Source organism: Bos indicus x Bos taurus, chromosome 14, assembly GCF_003369695.1.
Source record: "Bos indicus x Bos taurus breed Angus x Brahman F1 hybrid chromosome 14, Bos_hybrid_MaternalHap_v2.0, whole genome shotgun sequence".
NCBI lineage: Eukaryota > Metazoa > Chordata > Mammalia > Artiodactyla > Bovidae > Bos > Bos indicus x Bos taurus.
In genome coordinates this window covers 2,433,930-2,454,422 of record NC_040089.1, presented here as the reverse complement: position 1 = coordinate 2,454,422, position 20,493 = coordinate 2,433,930, and the positions used below count along the sequence as shown (strand labels likewise).

At 55.4% G+C, this 20,493-nt stretch overlaps 1 protein-coding gene across 1 annotated transcript in view; it reads right to left on the bottom strand.

Annotated features, from left to right (window-relative positions):
* LOC113904062 (maestro heat-like repeat family member 5) overlaps window positions 1-14,150 on the bottom strand; it is a 59,120-nt gene extending 44,970 nt beyond the window's left edge. The window contains exons 1-6 of the mRNA XM_027560714.1: window positions 14,071-14,150; window positions 8,725-8,906; window positions 7,372-7,517; window positions 6,634-6,762; window positions 4,187-4,346; window positions 2,669-2,721 (exon numbers count right to left, since the gene is read on the bottom strand). Of these exons, the coding sequence (XP_027416515.1) occupies window positions 2,669-2,721; window positions 4,187-4,346; window positions 6,634-6,762; window positions 7,372-7,517; window positions 8,725-8,906; window positions 14,071-14,150 (750 nt within the window). The remainder of the gene's footprint in view (window positions 1-2,668; window positions 2,722-4,186; window positions 4,347-6,633; window positions 6,763-7,371; window positions 7,518-8,724; window positions 8,907-14,070) is intronic.
* Window positions 14,151-20,493: the final 6,343 nt, after the last annotated feature.

Genomic DNA, 20,493 nt, shown 5'->3' with positions numbered 1-20,493 from the left:
AAACTGAGATTTTCTGTGTATGCAATTATGTTGTCTGCAAAGAAAGTTTTTCATTTTCCACTGTAATCTGTACATCTGTTTTCACCTGTCTCTTAGCTTACTGCCCTGGTTAGGACTTCAGTGCAATGTTGACCGGAAGTGGAGACTGTGGGCCTCTTTGCCTCATTCTGATCTCAGTGGGAAGGCGTCACTCACTCATCATTAGGTGCGTGAGTGGCAGGGCTTCCACAGACGATCGTTCCCTCCTATTCCTGCTCTGTGAAGGGCCTTCCTCAATGTGACGCTGGGACTTATGATAAAAATATACACGTGGTCTTCATCTTCTTCTGGCACAGAGCTTCTGAAACCCTTTCCTAAGTGATGAGAACAGTAAAGGTCTTTTGTTGTTCATAAGAAGCCTGGTTCCACTTCTGGAAAGCCCCTGGCTCTCCACCCAGGATGAGGGCGAGTTGCCAGGAGAACCCATCCTGGATCGACGGTTGGAACTCTGACCCACCTCTGCACCTTCAGAGAGGGCGACAGGTGGACTTTCATTATCAGCCGTCGGCGGTTTCGTGAATCACACATATTAACAAGGTCTCTGTAAAAACCCCAAAGGGCTGGGATGTGAGAGATTCCAGGTGGGTGAACAAAAAGGCAGATTTTTCTTGCTAATCTTTTGCTAAATATTTTTGAATTCATCCTCATAAAAGATATTGGTCTGTAGCTTTCTTGTAATATGTTTTCTTCCAGCTTTGGTGTTGGAGTTGTGCTGGCCCCATCAGATGGTTTCAAGAGTGTTCCTTCTTCCTCTATTTTCTGAGAGAATTTGGACAGAGTTGGTATTATTTCTGCATTAAATTGTGATGGGCTTCCCTGGTGGCTCAGACGGTAGAGAATCTGTCGGCAAAGCAGGAGACCCAGGTTGAATCCCTGGGTTGAAGATGCTCTGGAGAAGGGAATGGCAACCAACTTCAGTATTCTTGCCTGGAGAATCCCATGGACAGAGGAGCCTGGCAGGCTACAGTCCGTGGGGTCCCAAAGAGTCAGACACGACTGAGCAACTGACACTTTAACTTGTGATAGAATTAACCAGCGAAGCCTGTGGGAAGGTTTATAAAATATGATTTTACAATTTCTTTTATCCAGGGCTACTCAGATCCTCTGTTTCTTCTCTTGTCAGTTCTGTGGTTTGTGTTTTCTAGGGAATGTGTTTATTCAATCTAAATTGCCTAATTTATTGGAATCATATTTTATTACCCAAACATTCTCCAGATGTTTAAAGGTTGTTCACTGATATTCCACCTTTACTGATAATGAATATTTTTTATTTTCTTGATCAGCTTATCAAAGAGCTTATCATTTTATTAATATTTTTGAAAAACCCACTTTTGGTTTTATTCACTCTCTATTGTTTGTCCATTTAAAAAAATTTGATTTTTCCTCTACTTTTTATTATTTTCTTTCTTCTACTTTGGGCTTAGTTTGCACTTTGGGGAATGGCTTCTTAAAATGGAGTTTAGATGATAGATTTTATCTTTTTTCTTTTCTAATATGGGCACTACAAATATAATTTTCTTCTAAGCATTGTTTTTTGTTGAGTCCCCCAAATTTCCAAATTTTCATATTGTGCTTTCTTTACCATTCATTTCAAAATATTTTCTAATTTTCCTTGTGATTTCTTCTATGGCTTGTGGGTTACTTAAAAGAGTGTTGTCTAATTTCCAAATATTTGGAATTTCTCCAGACATATTTTTGGTATTGATCTCTAATTGACGTTCTGGGCAGAGAATGTGCTCCGTTTGATTTCAGTCCTTTTAAATTTATTGAAACCTGATATATGGCCCAGCAAGCGATCTGTCTTGGTGAATGTTCCATTTACATTCGAAAAGAACGTCAATTAGATCAATTTGGTTAATTATGTTGTTGAAGTCTTCTATGTACTTAGTGATTTTCTGTCTTATTTTTCTATTAATTACCTGTATTGCTGCTGCTAGCGGTGTTATTTCCACTAAATGCTACTTAATTATAACTGTCGTGCTGCTACTATATGATAATAATAACTAATGCAGTGAGTGAGGGCTTCCTGTCTGTCACGCCCAGTGCCAGACACCATGTAGATCACTTCCTGTCATTTCACAGCAAGCGCTGGAGGTTGGCACTTTCACCCCCATTTGATAGAGGAGGAAATAAGGTACAGAGAGGCAAAGTAGGCACCCAGCACACACAGCTGTGGTTGGCTGAATCTGGACTTGAATCCAGGCCTGCCAGGGCCCAACGTCCCTTCTCCCAGCCACGTGGTGTGTGGTTGGAGTGGGAGCAGCGTGACACCCGTCCTCACTGTGACAACCTCAGTCCCCACCGCCCTCCTCCTCGCCCCTCTGCTCTCCCGTCTGGCCTCCGCATCCTCTCTGGGCCCCTCAGCCATGGACGCAGACCCCAGGGCGGGCGGGAAGGGCCTTGTGTGGCGAGAAGGGCCTTGTGTGCGCTGGACACTTGCTCTGTGCCAGGTGTCTAGAGACAAGTTCACGTCCTGACCCCCAGGGACCCTGCTGCTCCTCGGTACCAGCCTTGCCCGCCCTCCGCCTCCCATCCTGAGCCTCCTCCACCCTCCCAGGGCTGAGTGGGTGCCCACCCTCGCCCCCCATCATCCCTGTAGAAGGCCCCCGTGGCTGGGCTCCCTCCCTACCTTGGCCAGCTGCTCTTCCCAGCCAGCCTTCTCTCCTTCCTTGAAGAGAGTCTCTGAGGGAGAGAGTGGAGGTGGTGGTCACTGGAGGCCAGGTCCTGTGTCCACGGCTGGGGCTGGGTCTTGGGCTCCATCTCCCCCATCCCTTGGACATGACTGAGTCAGAACTACATTGTCTTGTGTTTGTCTGGCTCCTTGGGGGAGGTGAGCTCCAAGGATAGTGAGCTGGACTTGGGTGTCCAGAGCGCTGGGCTGGAGTCATGGTCCTGCCATCCATCCTGTGTGACCTCAGGTGGGTTAACTTCCCTCTCTGGGCCTCAGGCTCAGACAGTGGTACAGAGGGCTCCCTCTGGGCATGGTCCCCTGGGATGTGCTTGGGTCTCCTCAACGGTGGGAAAACAAAGCCCAGGGAAGGGCACACTGGGGCGCTGGAAAGCCTTTATGCTTGAGGCTGGAAACCCAACCTCAGAAAGAGGGGCCACTTCAGGGAATGCTCTGGGGGGATCTCAGAGGTGACCCAAGGCACAGAGGGACCTCCACCCAGCCTGTCAGCTCCAGGGGAGGGGTGCAAAGCCGAGCCAAGCTAACGCCTGCCTCCTCCCAGCCTTCTTCCCAAGCGCAGCCTCTGAGGCCTCCCCTCTGGGTTGCCCTGGAGACAGCAGAACCGCCACACCCATTTCTCCCCCTGACCTCAACTCCCTGGCTAAGGCTGTTGACTAGCTCCTCCCTAAGGCCCCAGGGTGTGCTCACACCATTTCCTCCTCCAACCCCTACTCATGGCATGCAAGGCATGGCTCAGAGATGGCTGCCTCCTCTGGGAAGTCCTCCCTGATGGCCACCAGGGCAGAAGTACCCCCACAGCTGGGCAGTAGTGAGCTCAGCTCATGCTTGTGAATGAATGAATGAGAGGTGGAGTTTGCCTCCCTGGCGAGGCTGTGAGCTCGTGATGGCAGAGCCGGGCACATGACAGGAACTCAAAGAGTGTTAGCTGAGCCTCATCCTGGTAAGACCTCCCCACATGAGTCCTCCCCAGGGGTCCTCAGGGACCCCCCACTATCCAAGGTGGCCCTTCCAGTGGCTCAGAGGCAGCAGCTATGGAGGAGGCACAGAAATATGGACCTCCCGGGCCTGTGACGTGCAGCTGGGTGCCCAGGCCTGTTGCACAGTCTCTGTGAGCTCGGCCTGTCTGTCTGCCGGGAACCAACGGACCACGGCAGGGCAGCCCTTCCTCCTGGAACCTCCTTGCTCCTCCCTGGTTGTATCCAGGCGGGCAGCTGAAATGCTGAGGGCAGGAGCATGGCCTCGTAGGGACGGGCAGCACAGATGCCGTGGGGGTGTCCGGGCCGCAGCTTGGGGCCGTCTGGCTGGCTTCCCTGTTGTGCAGCTGATGCTCAGTCCCGAGTATGTCCCACAGGTCAGCAGCCCTGCCGGCCCCCTCCTGCTCTCTTCACGGCCTGCCCCGCCCCCTGCTAGCCTGCGGACAGAGGGTGGCTGGGCCCAGGCCCCGCGGGCAGGACATACCATCAGAGGTCATGATGCCCATCACGTAGAAGAGACTGCGGTGCGGGAAGACGCCCGACAGGACCTCAGTCTCCAGGTGCCGGGCCACCACCTGCCACGAGTGCCTGCAGATGGCCACCAGCACGTTGCTGGCCGCGTCCTGGTAGGCCTCCTCCAGCTCCTGGGCGGGGGGCGGAAAGGAAGAGTGGGTGGTCAGATGGAGCCTTGACATCTCACACACAGGGTCTGGTTTGGTGGGCAAGACAGCTACTGTCAACCCAGGTTTTGGATGGAAAACTGAGGCTGAGGAAGCCCGACACGCAGAGCGGGCGGGTGAAGGTGAGGCTCGTCCCCAGGGCTCAGGATCACACGTGAATGTCCACATCCCTGGGCCTCTTCCTGGTCCAGAAACCCATCGTCATTATCCCTGCTGCTGAGCCTTTGCACATATGCTGTGTCTCCCACCTGGAACACAGTGCCCACTCGTCCTGTCTATCCAAACGCTAGTCCATTTTGAAAGCTTGCTCCAACACCTACACTCTAGACATGCATCCTGAAGGCTCTACTTGATGTCACCTCTTTCCGGAACTCCTGAGAGCTTAGGACAACATCACAGCCTTGGAGTCTTAACCACCAGGGATTCAGAAACAGAGTCTCTGCTTCGGTCCCGAGATCTCTGGCCTGAGGAGTCAGTGTCAGCGTCTCGGGGGCAGAGGCCCAGCTGACCAGCCCCTTCGCCCTCCCTGCACCCCAGCCAGGCCCACCATGCTCTACTCGAGGGGCAGCCTCAGACTGTCCGGCGCTGTGTTGCCACACCCAGGGCTTTTCTCAGTGCTGTCTGAGTCATCAAGTGAAATCGTTATATCATTTATGATTTGTTGAAAGGGTGATTATGAGGGATTCTTGTTAAGATGGTGGGTTGAATCTGATTTTGCTCTTTCAGGAAAAGACCTCAAGTACTCTACATTTAGGAGGTTTTTACCGAGGGTGATAGCCACCCCTCTGGGTGAGGTAACTGGGCTGAGCCCTAAGCTGGAGGTAGGGCAAGCTGAGAACCGGCTTCCACCGACACCACACATGGTCTGATAGAAATCCCAGGGCATGTGTCTCCCAGATGCTTACAGCTAGGGAGGCCGGAGAGAGGGTGGAGTGTGTGCGAAGTAGTCAAGCGCCCAGATCCCCACCCTGCACACCCACAGGGTCTCTGGAGAGGCCAGGCTGAGGGTCTCTGGCGGGGGAGGCCAGGCCTGCGAGTGCAGGGGACAGACACTTCCTGGGTCAGGTTCTCCACTCTGCTGCGTGGGGCTGAGCCCCAGATCAGGTCTTCCCTGGGAGATCTGGATGGCCCAAGAGGAACGTCACTGAGGTGCTGATATGGGGACAAGGGACACGTGGAGGACAGGAGAGGGCTCACCTCGTAACTCTGTGGTGGACCCCCAATCTCATCACCCACCTGTGTGCCCAGAGCACCTCAGCAGCTCCTAAGCACAGGCAGATGGCCACACAGAGAAGGCCATGGATATGGGAGGGATCAAAACCATAGCCACAACCACAAACCTGATGAAACCCAGAGAAAAGCTACTCAGAGGAAAGAGAGGCCAAACAGAGAGAGAAAACTGGAAGCAAAACAGTCCCTTTAATATCCTGAGAGATAAGAGAAGACACTGCATCTGTGAAGCTATTAACAGGATGAAATGGGAACTTTCTGAGGACAAAGACCAAGATCTCTTGAAAGTTAAAGGCTCATGGATATGCATAGAAAATGCAGTCAAAGATTTGGAAGATGATGGCTCCTCAGAGAGGAGAATGAAGGACAGAGAGGTGGAAAAAGAGAGGTGGGATGAGAGTATGGGGAACTATAGAGAGCTCTGGGTCTGAGAGTCAGGCGTTCCTGAAGCCTAATACAGAGCAACACAGGGGACGATGTCCTGGGGAATCAGGGAAGCGTCTTCCAGAAGCAAAGGACCCAAGCAGCTGGACTGAAAGGATGCAGGACCACCCAGCAGAGGCTAAAATGGAGCCAGGCATGTGCTGGGCATCATGCAGGATGGAGGCGCCAGGAGGCACTTGCTCTCCCTGTGAGTCCTGGACCAGCTTGTGCACCCAGAGAAGCGCCTGCCCCCACCTGCTGGAGGATGTGCGGTCCAGGTCCAAGCCTGTGGTCTTCAATAGGCGGGGACCCAGAGCCAGGCAGCCAAGGGCTGAGGTACTGCCTGGGGAATGGGTGGGACGCACAGACCGGCCAAGAACTCTCTGAGGCTCACCTTTCTCTGCTGTAAAGTGAGTGCATGAGGCTGTCCCTCTGAAGGGGCTGGTGGTAAGAAAATGAGAAAATGGGCAGAATCGCTTGGTCAGCCACAAGGCTGGGCATTCCCAGCATTCTTTGGGTCGCCGGGGCAGCTGCCTGCACCTCAGAAGCCTTTGTGGAATGGCCTATTTGCTGGGGGTGGGTGGTGGGGGAGACTCACCGTGGACCTGGTCATGTTCTCCAGGGCCAGCTGCATGAAGGACTTCTCCCAGGTCTCCTCCAGGGACTCAGTGGCTCCAATGACTGCCCCTAGGACATGGAAGAGCCGGAACTTGTGCCGGGTGGAGATCTGTGGGTGGCAGGGTGGACACAGGCTCAGGGACAAGTTGGGTCTGATTAAGTGGGGAGTCGCCGTGGGAGCAGCAGTTAGGGGGCGGCGCGTAAAGAGGCCAGCGAGGAGATAGCATAGTGGACACATTTGGTCATCCATGCAGCAACACCGCTGTGAACAGCCCTGAACTAGGTTCTGCAGACACAGATGAATAAACACTTGTCCCCATCCTCAGGTAACTACCAGGGGGTCTAAAGAGCATTCTACCAGTTCATCCATTTATTCTTTTATCTATCCATTCATTAAAAAATCCAGATAGAGCTTAACCCTAATCATCCACCCAATCATCCCTCCCCTGTGACTTTAGGCGAATTACTTCCCTCCTCTAAGTTTCAGCGTTCTCATCTCTGAGAATCATGATAGTCTATAGAGACTGTTCAGAGGATGATCCACACATGTTGGTCTAGTTTCCACCCACCCCCTGCTGGCTCGCTGGACACATGGGGAGACTGACTTGCCCCAAATCATGGCTCTGCTGTCCGGAGGAACCAAGGTCTGAACCTGCTTTGGGTCTAGCCCTGCCCTCCCCTCCCCACGCCCGCCCTGAAGAGCCCTAACAGCTCCCACCTGCTGGTTGTTTACAAAGTAGTCGTGGATGGTTTCTAGCACCAGGTTGGGGGCCCCGTGCGCCATGCTCTTGATTTTCTTGATGATATATCTCAGGTGGAGGGAGTCTGAACCACTGAGGTCCCGGAGCAGCTTGAAGCAGATGGCTGAGGTAGAAGGAGTGAGGGTGGGTGCGCCGTGGGGGCCACGGTGCACCCGCAGGGCTGGGCGGGCAGGGGAGGGGTGGGGCGGGGTGGGCTGGGTGGGCAGGGGCGGGGCAGGGCGGGTCGGGGCTCGGCTGGGGACACACTGGGCGATCCTGGGGCTCCTAACCGCTCTGCCCGTCCTTCTGAGGTTCAAGGGAAGATCAGAAGCAAGAAAGCAAGCAGGGAATGCATTCTCACTCGCTCGTGCAGTACTCGATCCATTCATCGGTTCACTCCTTTTCACCCATCCATTTACCCATTCGTCTGTCATCCATGTGTCCATCGATCTGTCCATGCACCCATTTATCCATGTCTTTCTATCCATCAATCCACCGGTCCACCCACCTGCCTGCTCATCCTTATGCTCATTCATCAGTCCATCCATGAATAAATTTATCCATCTATCCACCTTCGGTCCATCCGACCTTCCATTCCTAAATCCATCTATCCATCCATCTACTCACCATTCACCCATTTAAAAATTCATCTACCCATCCACCCACCCTTAATTTATCTGTTGATAAATTAAGCATTCATCCCTCCATCCCTCCATCTGTTCTTTCCTCACCGCTTCATCCTCCATCCAGTCACCCAACATTCAGTGGTGTTCTTTTATTGTAAGACTATGTGCGTGGCTCCAAGGGGAGTCAGGGCCCGGCTCTGTTCTGAAGGAGCCTCCAGCCCAGGAGAGCCCTACCCAGTATCAGCGGACTTTCTGTGGGGAAGTTGTCTAAAAGGCCCTGGGCACACAGAGAGTGGAGGGGTGATGAATCCTAAGACAGAAAGGCAGTCAGGACTGGCTTCCCAGAGAGGATGGCATTTTAGCTTTGCCTACGAGGATGAAGGCAGGTCATCCTTTGAAGGAGGGGATAAGCATTCCAGTGAGAGGGCCAGGTGTGAGTTGAGGTTCTAGGGTGTGAAAGGTGTTGGAGGAGTGTGGAGGGAAGGGCTGAGAGAGGGCATCTGGGGCTTCCGATGGTGTCTCAGGAGGTGTGAGGAGGCCAAAGAGGATGCGCAGGAGGCCCTGCTGAAAGCTGCACCAGATCCACGCCTCTTGACACCCCAAGGTCCTGGAGAGTGGGCTTGCTCTGGCCCTCGTTCCCGGGACTTCCTCAGGTGGAGGGACTGATGGGGTCTGCTGGGACCGAGTCCCGGGGCCAGGGGTCACCTGCACTGTAGGCTTCCTCGATGAATGCCGTGTGCTCTTTGGGCATCAGGGCGGCCTGGCTGCTCTGTGACTTGCAGAGCAGGATGGTGGTGGGGTGCCTCTGTCTGTCCCCACGGGCAGAATTCTGAGGTACCGTCATGTAGGACTGGTTCTTTGTGAATTCAGAGATGTGGGAGGAGATTCTGAAAGGGAAAAGAGGCCTTGGGTGTATGCATCTGAATGGCCCCGTGTGTTTACGGAGGGAGGTGCTGGAGAGGCCGAGAGGATGGTATTATCTAACTAGAAAATTCCAAAGAATCTAAAAAACACCCTACCAGAACAAAAAAGTGAATTCGGCAAATTGGCAAATATAAAGTCAGCGTACAAAAATCAGTCACGTTTCTAGGTACCAGCAATGAACTGGGAATTAAAATAAAAAGGTACTATAAACAGTAGCACTAAAAATCATGAGATGTTTAGGTATAAATGTATCAAATAATTGTAAGATCTATATACTGTAAAATATAAAATACTGTTGAAAGACATAAAGACTTTAATAAATGGAGCGATGCACCATGTTCACAGATTGGAAGACTCAACATTGTTGTCTATTTTCTCTAAATTTCTCTAAATATTCAATGCAATTTTCATCAAAATCCCAGAAGCATTTTTTTTTGTAGTAGCCAACAAATTGTTTCTAAAATTTATATGGAAAAGTAAAGGAATGAAGATAGCCAAGTAACTTTGAGAGAAGAATTGGAGCACTGACACTGCTGATTTGGAGGTTTGTAATAAAGTTACAGTAATCAGTGCAGTGTGATATTGATGAAAGCACAGAAATATAAACAAATGGAGCAAACTATAGAGCCTAGAAAAAGACCCACGTGTGTTATGGTAAAGGTGCAACAAAAGCAATTCAATTAAGAAAGGACAGTCTCTTCAATAAATGGTGCTGCAATAACTGGATAAACACATGTAAAAAATAAACCCCAATTTATATCTCACTACAAACATAAAGTTATCTCACTATAAACATAGGGTTAGGGCTTCCCTGGTTGCTCAGAGGGTAAAGAATCTGCCTGCAATGCAGGAGACCTGGGTTCGATCCCTGGGTCAGGAGGGTCCCCTAGAGAAGGAAATGGCAACCCACTCCAGTACACTTGCCTGGAGAATCCCATGGACAGAGAAGCCTGGTAGACTACAGTCCATGGGATCGCAAAGAGTCGGACACGACTGAGCGACATCACTTTCACAAACATAAATTAACTCAAAATTGATCACAGACTTAAAGTAAAGCCTAAAATTCTAAAACTTTTAGAAGAACATTTAGGAGTAAATCTCTGTGATCCTGAGTTGCACAAAGCAGTCCCGTATATGACACCAAAGGTACCATCCATAAAATAAAAAATTGATAAATAAGTTCACCAAAATTAAGAATTTCTGCTTTTTGAAAGACAGCTACAACAAATGAAAAGATAAGCTTTGGACTTGGAGGAGTAATTTGCAAATCACATACGTGATAAAAGACTGTGCCTGAAATATACAAATACCTTACGAACAAAACACAACCAACCTAAGAAAATACAGGTAAAAAGATTCAAATGACATTCCACAAAAGGAGAAAAGCAGATGGCAAATAAGCCCATAAAAACTGCTCCACACCATTCCCCATGGGGGAAATAAATTAAAACCCCAGTGGGATATCAATACACATCTACCTGAATGGAGAAAAGAAAAACCAGAAAATACCAAGTGCTGGTGAGAAGACAGAGTAACTAGAGTTTCCATCATTGCCCACGGAAATGCAAAATGGTACACCCAGCGTGGAGGGTAGTTTGGTATTTTCTTGGAAAGTAAGACCTACATTTACCATCCAACTCAGCTGTTCTACTCCCAGGCATTAACCGAAGTGAAATGACAACGTCACACAAGAATCTGTACACAGATGTTTACCGTGGCTTATAATAACCCCAAACAGAAAAAATCCAAATGTCCTTCGACTGGTGAATGCACCAAAAACTGCATTTTATTTCAGGACCCACAGAAATACTACTCAGTGGTAACGAGAGGAGTGACTGATGGAGGAGGCCACATGGAGGAGGCTTACATGCGTTATGCTGTGTGAAAGAAACCAGACCCCCAAAGCGACGTGCGGCCTTGTCCCATTTTTGTGACATTCTGAAAAGGTGAAACTATACAGGCAGAAAACAGATCACTAGTTTCTGGGGATAGCGGGGTTGCTGGAGGATTGATTACGAGAAGGGGCACGGGGAATTTGCAGGGGGGCATGGAGCCGTTTCATAGCTTGTGTGTGGTCGTGGCTGCACCACTGTAAGAGTTTGGGACTCTCGATGAGTCCCAGTCTAGAACTGGGACTTCCACTGCAGGGGGCGAAGTTTCGATCCCTGGTCAGGGAACTAAGATCCCACATGCCGTGCAGTATGGCCCCCAGAAAATTGAATTAATTAAGAAAAAACTTGTAGAACTGGACACTAACAGGGGTGAATTTTACTGCATTTAAATAAGAAATACTTTAGCTACCGAACAACAACATAGCTAAAAAAAACAAACCAAGAACAAAAGAAATAAGAACAAAAATGACCCCCCCATCTCATTTCCTTCTACTATTTCTTTTTTCTTAAATATTTATTTACTTTTCACTTTTTGGCCATGCCCCGTGGCATGCAGGATCTTTGGTGCTTTCAGGATCTTATTTCCTCAACCAGGGATGGAGCCCATGCCCCCTGCGGTGGAAGCTCGGAGTCTTAACTTCTGGAGCGCCAGGGAAGTCCCTTTTTCTGGCTTTTTCTTGCTCACTCCACCCACCCTAGGTGCAGAGGGCTCCCGCTACTTCTGAACCCGCCGGCACACTTCTACCTCAGGACCTCTGCACTGGCTGTTCCTATTTGGTGAAACCCTCCCTCCAGAGCGCTGCTCGGCTCAGCCCCTCACCCCCACTTCACTTCTTTGCTCAGTTGTATTTTTCTCTATGAGCTTCTTTAAAATCTGACCCTCGCCCCACACTGACCGGTCGATTTCCTCCCACGCCGCTTTCCAGCTTGTAACACTGTATGATTCTCTGGGCCCTGTCTGGTGTTTATTGCTGTCTCCCCCACCAGAATGCAAGCCAGGAGACAGGGCTCTTCATGTCTTGTTTCCAGCTGTGTCCCCAACACCTGGAACCATGCCTGGCACTCCTCGCAGGGACTCAGCAAACGTTTGTGGAAAGAACAGTAGAGTGATGTGTCCAGAGCAGCCATCAGCCCTGCTGGGCTCTTCTGGGTCCAGCCCTTCCAGCTCACTGGGATCCTGGCGGTCTGTCCTCTGCAGCCTCCACACCGGGTCAGTTGCCTGAGCCCTTCTGGCTGACCTTGGGCCTCCGCTCTTCTGTCTGCCCAGAGCGTGTGTCCTTCCCCTCCCCGTCCTCCTCGACCCCTTGTGGGGGCCACATGAAGTCGCCTTCAGCCTGCTCGCCATGGTCAGTGCATCCTAGAGTAGGGGGTGTGTCCCCTGGCTCCCTGATGACTGATGGCCCTCCTTGGCTCCCACTGAACTCACAGGAACCCTGGCGGCTCCACTGACCAACCCCTGGGCCTTTTCCTTCCCAGTCCCCCTGGAGGTGTGCTGGCTATCTCTCTCTGGGTCCCCCACATGTCCCAGGGAAGGGCCTGGGCGAAGGCCCAGTGACTGACCGAGTGAGTGGATGCTGCTGGGGGTGTGCTCCTGGGAGGAGCCAAGGTCAGCCCTGGACAGCGGGACCGTCCTCCCGGCCACCTGGAGCTGCTACCTTCAGCTCCCCTCCCAGCTGGCCTTCCTGCCTGGAGTGTGGGGCCTTCCCCTTCCCTGGCCACATCCAGCCTGAGCTCCCTCTGCCCCTCCCCACCGTCTGCCTCTCTGGGGACCAGTGACTGTGGTCAGCAGGGGATTCTCCCGGCTGTACTTGGCCCACCACCCACCTCACCAGCGCCCCCACCGCTGCCAACGAGGATGGGCCTGTGTCAGATGCCATGTCCTCACACCAACCCCACGAGGTGCTGAGACACAGAGAGGCTCAGCGACCCATCCCAGGACACACAGCCTCTGCAGGAGAGCGTCCATTCAGACCGGATCCGACTCCAAAGCTTGCATCCCAGGGATGTGACCACTGGGGCTCAGTACACACACCGCCCCTCCTGGAAGGCCCCCCTTCCTATGTGCGTACTCAGTCTCTCAGTTGTGGCTGACTCTCTGTGACCCTATTGACTGCAGCCCTCCAGGCTCCTCTGTCCATGGGATTCTCCAGGCAAGAATACTGGAGTGGGTTGCCATGCCCTCCTCCAGGGGATCTTCCTGACCCAGGGATCGAACCTCTTAAGTCTCCTCCATCGGCAGGTGGGTTCTTTACCCACGAGGGCTACCTGGGAAGCCCGCTCCTTCCTATGGCCTCTCAGAAAACCAGCCACTCCCGTGCTGCTCCTGGAGGGCTCAGCCTTTCACACCGAGCCTGGCCCCCCCTGCACCCTGGAGGGGCCTTGGCAGGGTTGACCACAGCCACCAGCGAGATCTGTGTCTCACCCCAAACCTGCCTCCCAGTCCCGCGGCGACCAGGATTGAGTGTATTTTAAAAGACAGGAGAATAGGAACGCAGTTAGCAGACAGCTGCAGGGGGAGCGTTTTCTCACCCTAGACGTGAGGCGGGATGCGGCAGAGGGGAGACCGGCCTGAGCACGCGGGCAGAAGCGACGGTGCAGAACAGAAGAGCTGTGTTCTGAGGCGGATCGGGCGGCTCCCTCAGGGAGACCCGACCACGGAAGCACAGGCAAGAACCTCACCTGGGAACCCCCTCAGGGACAGCCTGGAGAGCCGACGTGCCCCAGTCCCCACGCAGCTTCCGACCTGCCGCTGGACTCAGGAGGCAGAGCTGCCCTTGTGCCCACCTGGGGCGCAGGGACCCCGGACGACAAAGGCCACAGAGGGCCTCCCCTTTGTGCACGTCCCTCAAGTCTCTTAGGAAACAGGCTGCTGCGCCCTCTCGACGAGGTGGAGGTTCCGGGCAGCAGAGGGACAGCATGCCCACTGTCTGTCCATCTGTCCACTCCATCTCACACCGCTGGTCCCCACAAGCATCGGCAGCTACAGGCGATGTGACGGCAAAGGCCATGCTGGAACTCGAGACCACCTCTCTCCCTGCACCCAATCGCCCCGCCCTGCCGCCCCCCAGCCTCCTCTCCACCACATTGAGGGCTGTGAGGTCAGTGTCCACCCCCAACTCCCACTCCAGGGGGCTGCTGGCATGCTGTAGGACCCCTCCGTCCCGGGCCCAGGCTCTGGGGGTCCACCCCTTGCTGCCCTGCCCTGCAGGGGGCCCCTGCCCGGCACTGGGCTGACCTGGGGTTCTGGGACCTGGCTGAGGAGGTCCTGTCTGTGCTGGCGTGGCTGTGTGGCTTTTCTGAATGCTGCGCGTCCATGTTGGGGTGCCGTCTGGAGGTACTGCCCACTCTCTCCTCATGCCCGGCCGAGCAGCTCTATCTCTGGGCTCCCCCTCCCCCGCCCCAGCCAGCCCTGACCTCACCCCTGAGGTCACAATGCTTGCAGCACCCACCGCACCTTGCCAAAGACAGGGCTGTGGAATCGAACACTGTGTCCTGGGCACAGCCTGTGTGTGTGTGTGTGTGCGCGTGCGCGTGTACACCTATGCCCTCAGCGTGTCCCTCCACCTCTGGTTCTTAGTTGTCTCCTTCTGGACACCTGTGGATCCGGCTGACACGCTGCTGCACCCTGGAGACCCCCCGAGGCAGGAGGCCCAGCTAAAGCCCGCCTGGATTCCCGACCCAAGGGGCAGCAAGGCAGTAAACGCGCGGTCTTAAGTCCCTGAGTCTGCGGTTGTTTGTTCCACAGCGACGGGTAACTTACTGTGTGCTCCGTCCGGAAGCAGCAGAGCTGGGACTGAATGGCCTCCCGGTGGAAGCCCTCTGGGCGGGTCCGCAGTGGGCTGCCTGCTCGTTGTCCCCTGGTCCAATTGCGTGGCTACAAGGGAGCTGGGTCCCGAAGACAGACCAGGGCTCCCAACAGGGACGCTTGTCAGCAGACTCCGCTGCCAGAGGCCCCAGGGTCCTCCCGTGTGGAGGGGCGAGGAGGCCCCAGGCAGCGGACGGTTGGTGTCTGGACCTGCTGGTGGGCGGCCCACCCCCAGCCCAGCCGGCCCTGATCTCGAGGAGTCCTGGCAGCTGTGCTGTGCCTGCAGCCCCTGCATCCTGGAGACACACACGTGTGGGACCCTGGCCATGTGCAGGAAGCCAGAGAGTCAACAGATAGCAACCGCCTACCGCGAGGCCTTGGGGGCGTTGCAGTTGCTCCGGGGGTCAGCCCCGCCTCTCTGGCTCTGCCAGGCAGGTGACCTTTCCGAGGCTGTGACCTCTTTAGAAACAGGAGCTGATGATGCCCCCTCCCCAGCTGGTTCTGAGACTTGAATCACTTTTCCTCGAAAGGGGCTTGGTAAGAGATGGGTGCCCAACACAGGATGGCTGTCCGACTCGGTGGGCAGCCGCACCAGGGCTAACTGCAGCAGAACTTCAGGATGTCCCATGAGATGGGGCTCCTGGATACGCACCCTGTGTGGGGAGGAGCCTGAGGCTGAGAATGAGGAGGGGAAGGGTCCTGCTCGTCCAGGCAGCTGGGGGATGGGGTCTTCCCCAAGCCTTTGGCTTAGCTCACTCTGATGGGAGCACGTGGGACAGTCCTGTTCGTCGCCCGGTTCGCCCTCGCCCATCCTTCAGCACCGTGAGAGGGACTGCTGAAAGCTGGGTCCATGAATCATGAAGGAGGGTCCCTGGGAGACTGGATCCCACAAAGCTCCCAGAACAGGTGTCGACAGTGACCCTTCTCAGGGCTGGGCCCCCACGCCTCCAGGGGTGCTCCCTGTAGCCACTCTGTCTGGTGGCCTACAGACTTGTGTGATCAGTGCTTAAACGCTCAGCAAGTTGAGGGTTACTTGTTAAATACCACCTTAGAAGCCCACAACGGAAGGGACGCTAATAAACACAGACATAATAAGTGCCCCAAGCCCATCACTTCTTGCTAATTGCATCTATTTTACTGTCACCCGTGTCCTAGAGGTTATTTATGTGTCTCTGTCTGTCACGGGGCGGTATCGTGCATCTCTGCCAGACTCTGTATGCCATCTATCACAGGGGCAGCCAGGGACCAGCCGTGTGGGAGCCTTTACACCATGGTCGTGGGCAATGCTGCAAGTCAGGGCCTTTGGCTCCTTCTTTTTTGGTGAGCCATTGCTGGACATCGACCAGGCTGACCGGGCAAGGTGGGCCAAGCAGGTCCTCCCCTTAGGAATCTGGAATTGGGGCCAAGAGGGAAGCCTTGGGTTGGGGTTCTCTATAGCTGCCCTCCCCTCCTTAGGGCTCCAGGCAGAAGGGAGGAGAAAGCAGGGTACAGAGAGAGGCCGGCCCCCAAGGGGATGAGCCGGAGGCAGGGGTCGGTTCCTGGGTCCTGGCCCCAGAACTTCCCAGTGGGCCTTCTGGGCTCTTGGAATGTACCTGGATTACAGGGAGGCAGGTTTTCCACAGAACTTTCCAGCAAGCCCCAGATGGACAATGGATGAGCTGCTTGCGGCGACGTTGGGGGCGGGGGGGACTCCTGTTCCTGCAGGGTCCAAGGAGGGCCGGATGTTAGGGTGGGAGTGGATGAGCCTCCTGTGAGGACAGGTGCCAGCCCCAGGGGACACTGAGACCTGGGGTCTGATCCTTGTCCATCTCATGCTACCCTTTACCATGTTTGAAAACGGTGAGATGTCAGGGCTGCAGGTCCCCGGCTGGGGAGCACCTTCAGCGCCGGGGTGGACCACCTCTGCCGCGTGTGGGCTCCCAGCCTCATGGCCACTTTTCATAGTAATCTGGAGGCCGGGTGTGCTCACCTCCCTGTGATCGGGATGATGCTCAGAGAGGGTCAGGAACTGGCTGGAGGTCACACAGCAGCCAACAGTGGAGCCAGGTTCAAAACCAGGCCCTCAGAGCTCACTCCAGGGTGAGCACGAGGCCTGTGAACCATCGCACACCCGCCTCCGCAGGATACCCGTCCCTCCCCAGGGGCCTCAGGCCAGTTCCGCCCGAGCCTTCCCGTCCCGCCGGCAGATGGCGCTGCGGGCCCAGGCAGGACTCGAGGCGGGGGACCCGAGGGGCGGGCCGGCCGGGCGTTCTGCAGAGATGGGCTCGCCCGGGGCCACAGCCCTCCTGAGCACAGACGGCAAGTCGGTGGGGAGGGGGCCTCGGCATCCCACCGCCCAGGCCCCTGGCACACTCTGGCTCGCGGGCTCCAGCCTGGACCCTTTGGGGAGGAGGCTGCTGCTACTGCCCCAGAGAGGACCGGCCTGACCCAGGGCCCAGCAGCCCAGCCCCTGCTCTGCTACCCAGGCTGCTTCTTTCTGTCCCCCTCCATGCCCACCCCAGCCCCCTCAGTTCCCAGTCGCAGCCAGGCCAGCCCTCTGAGGCTCTGCAATGCCTTCCTCCTGGAATGCCCTTGACAAAGAGTCTTTGCTGGATCAAACTTTAGCCGGGCTCCGGAACCTTCTCCTGGGTCCATCCTTGCTCTTCCTCATGAAGTGCAGTTCTAGCAAGAACAACCCCCCCTTCCTTGTCCCCTGCCCCGCGCCTCCTGCCTCTGTTCAGGGTCCTCATCCTCTGCTCTCTCCCAGGTGAGGTGTGAGCACCCGGCCTGCCTCCAGTGAGAACCCTGGTAGGTGGATCTAGCTAGACTCTCCCTACTCCTGATACCTCCTGCTAGGTATTTTCCATCCACTGACTGCCCCCACCCCCTCCGCCCTGCTCCTTGGCTGTAAATCCCCACTGCATCAAGAGCTGAGCCCGGTCTCTCCCCCCGCAAGGCCCGTCTCTGCGCCTGCAGCCATAACCGCCCGCGCGGTCTGGTCCTCACCCGGAGTCACCTCCTCCCCTCCACACCCCTGCTTTCCTAAAGAAAATCCCGCACTCTCCTATTCGCCCTTGGGGACCCCAGTGCAGGAGATGCGGGTTCGACCCCTGCGTCGGGAAGATCCCCTGGAGGAGGAAATGGCAACCCACTCCAGTCTCCTTGCCTGGAGAATCCCATGGACAGAGGAGCCTGGTGGGTTTCAGTCCATAGGGTTAGAGCTGGGAGCGACTTAGCAGGCTGGCAGACAGCTGGCCCAGCCTCAGGAGCAGAGCTGGGAGTCCAGTCCCGGGCTCCAGGCCTTCCTGGCTCAGGGAGGTCCTCCCCTGCGGAGTGTCCTGTGGGGCATCAGTGAGGGTACCTGCCTGACGGGCCCTCTGGTTCCCTGGTCCCTGAGGTCAGCCCCTGCCAGCCACCCAGGCTCACCAGGCTCTGCCCATGCATGCAGTCCTCGCCTCTAGAACCCTCCCTGCCCTCCACCCGGCCCTGCTCCAGGCAGTTCCTGCCCCTCCCCCAGCCTCCCAGCCCGGGGGTGGATCTCTGTTGGCCCTTTCTCCCCACAGGCCCTGCACCCCATGAGGGTGGACACCCAGAGCCACCACCCTGCTGTGCTCCAGTATAAAGTCGGCACCGACAATGCGCCCACTGGGCAAAGGCAGCAGCTGAGACCTGGCTGCCCAAGGAGGGGTCCCGCCTTGTGTCTCTAGGGCCGCAGCGGTGCGGGGGCAGTCAGCAGAGACCCTGGCCCCCAAGCGGGCGCGCTGCCAGAGGTGCCTCCCGCTCTTCCAGGCTCTCTCCTCCCTCCACACCCCTCTCCTAATCTTTCACAGAAAAAAAAAAGGGGGGAAAAGTCCAAAGAAAGAGGTTTTCTTCTCCACTTTCTGAAAATGAGATTTTAAAAATAACCAAGAGGCGGTGCAGCGCCAGGAGGGGATTATGTGGGGAGCCTGGGCTGCGGGTGCCCTGCCCGCAGCCAGCAGCCTGTGCCCACGTCACACTCAGCCTGGCCCCCTCGCTCTGCCCGTCCCTCTGTGCAGTGGGGGCCGGCGGGTGGGGGGGGGAGAGCTGCTGAGAAGGGAGGTGGCAGTGGAGATGGAGGAGGCAGAAACGCTTGGGTCGGGACCCCAGGCTGCAGGAGGCCCCCACTGTCCCTCGGTGCCCCTCCGGTGCCCCTCCCGAGACTCACTGTTCAGCAGCTGCCTGGCCCCTCGGGGCAGTTTCTCATCTCCAGGTTACTGTGCTCGTTGCTGCCACAGGGTGTCTGCAGGGGCCCGTCCTCAGACCCTCCTTCCCTCCCTCTACGTGACGTCCCATCTCGGCTCTCAGTGTCCGTGTCATTTCTCCAAGAGGCTGACCTTGACCACGCGATGGTCTCCGGGGGTCACCCCTACCGTTGCCACCCCACGGGTCCCTGAGAGTTTCCTCTCTCATCCTCATCCCAACGGGTGTCTGTTTCCTGGATTTGACCTTTACCCTCTGTGCAGTTAGGCTGTGAGCTCCCTGAGGCGGGGGCTGGGGAACTATGGGTCTGCCGCACTCCCATGCGCTGGGCTCTTCCTGTCCCGGGAGCTCCATGCCAGCCCATGTTTCTTTGTCTGAAGGGCTCTCTGGCCGCTGGTGGGAGATTCAGGGCATCACCTCTCCGGGGGAGCAGTGCTTAACTCATGACTGATAGGGTGGGTGGGTGACTGGGCCCTCACCTTCAGACAGGCTCACTCGGGGGCGCTGAGCCCCAGCGGCTCCCGGAGATGACCACTTAACCTGAATCACCCTGAATCACCCGCCTCCCTCTGTCCCTACCACATGCCCTGGGGTCAAGTCCTGTCCTCAAATCGTTCCTTAGGGCCTGGAGCTAGGCTGAATAATGGCCTCCCAAAGAGAGCTCTGCTCCAATCCTGGGAACCTGTAATTGCTACCTTATATGGCAAAAAAAAAAGGGCTTCGTGGCTGTGATTAAGTTAAGAATCCTCTGATGGGGAGATTATCCGGATTATCTGGGTGGTCCCTTAAAGCAACCACGTGCATCCTTATAGAGAAGGGTAGGGGGAGCTTTATCACAGACACAAGAGGAGGAGGCCGTGTGCCCACAGGGGCGGGGGTGGGGGTTGGGCAGGGTGGGCAGCCCCCAGGAGCAGGGAGAGGGAGGGGCCGGTTCTCCCGGGAGCCGTGGGGGTGGCATGGCCCTTGACTACATCCCAGTGATGCTGTTTTAAACCACTGACGTTGTGGTGATTGTCGAAGCAGCGCTAGGAAGCAATACAACTTGCTTCAGGGGGAGACCGGACTGCACACACTGGGTCTGTCCTAAACGTGGAGGCAGGCTGGCCAGCAGCTGTCCCTTCCAATGCTGAGCACCCGGCCGCCCAGCTGCGACTACATTCCCCAGCCTCCCTTGCAGCCAAGAGCAACCAGGTGACTTGATTCTCGCCCTGGCACTTGAGAAGTGAAGTGTACAGTTTCTGTGCTTAGTTGCTTAGTCGTATCCGACTGTTTGCGACCCCACGGTCACCAGGTTCTGGCTGCAGCCTGCCAGGTTCCTCTGTTTTTGGGCTTCTCCAGGCAAGAATAGTGGAGTGGGTTGCCATGCCCTCTTCCACGGGATCTTCCCGACCCAGGTATCGAACCCAGGTCTCCTGCACTGCAGGCAGATTCTTTACCATCCGAGCTACCAGGGAAGCCCGAGGCTACTGGAGTGGGAGTGGGTAGCCTATCCCTTCTCCAGGGGATCTTCCTGACCCAGGAATTGAACTGGGGTCTCCAGCGTTGGAGGAGGAATCTTTACCAGCTGAGCTACCAGGGAAACTGTTGGCCGGAGAGGGTCCTCCACCCTCCTCTTCCTGGTTGAGAAGGAGATGGGAACGACAGTGGATGAGA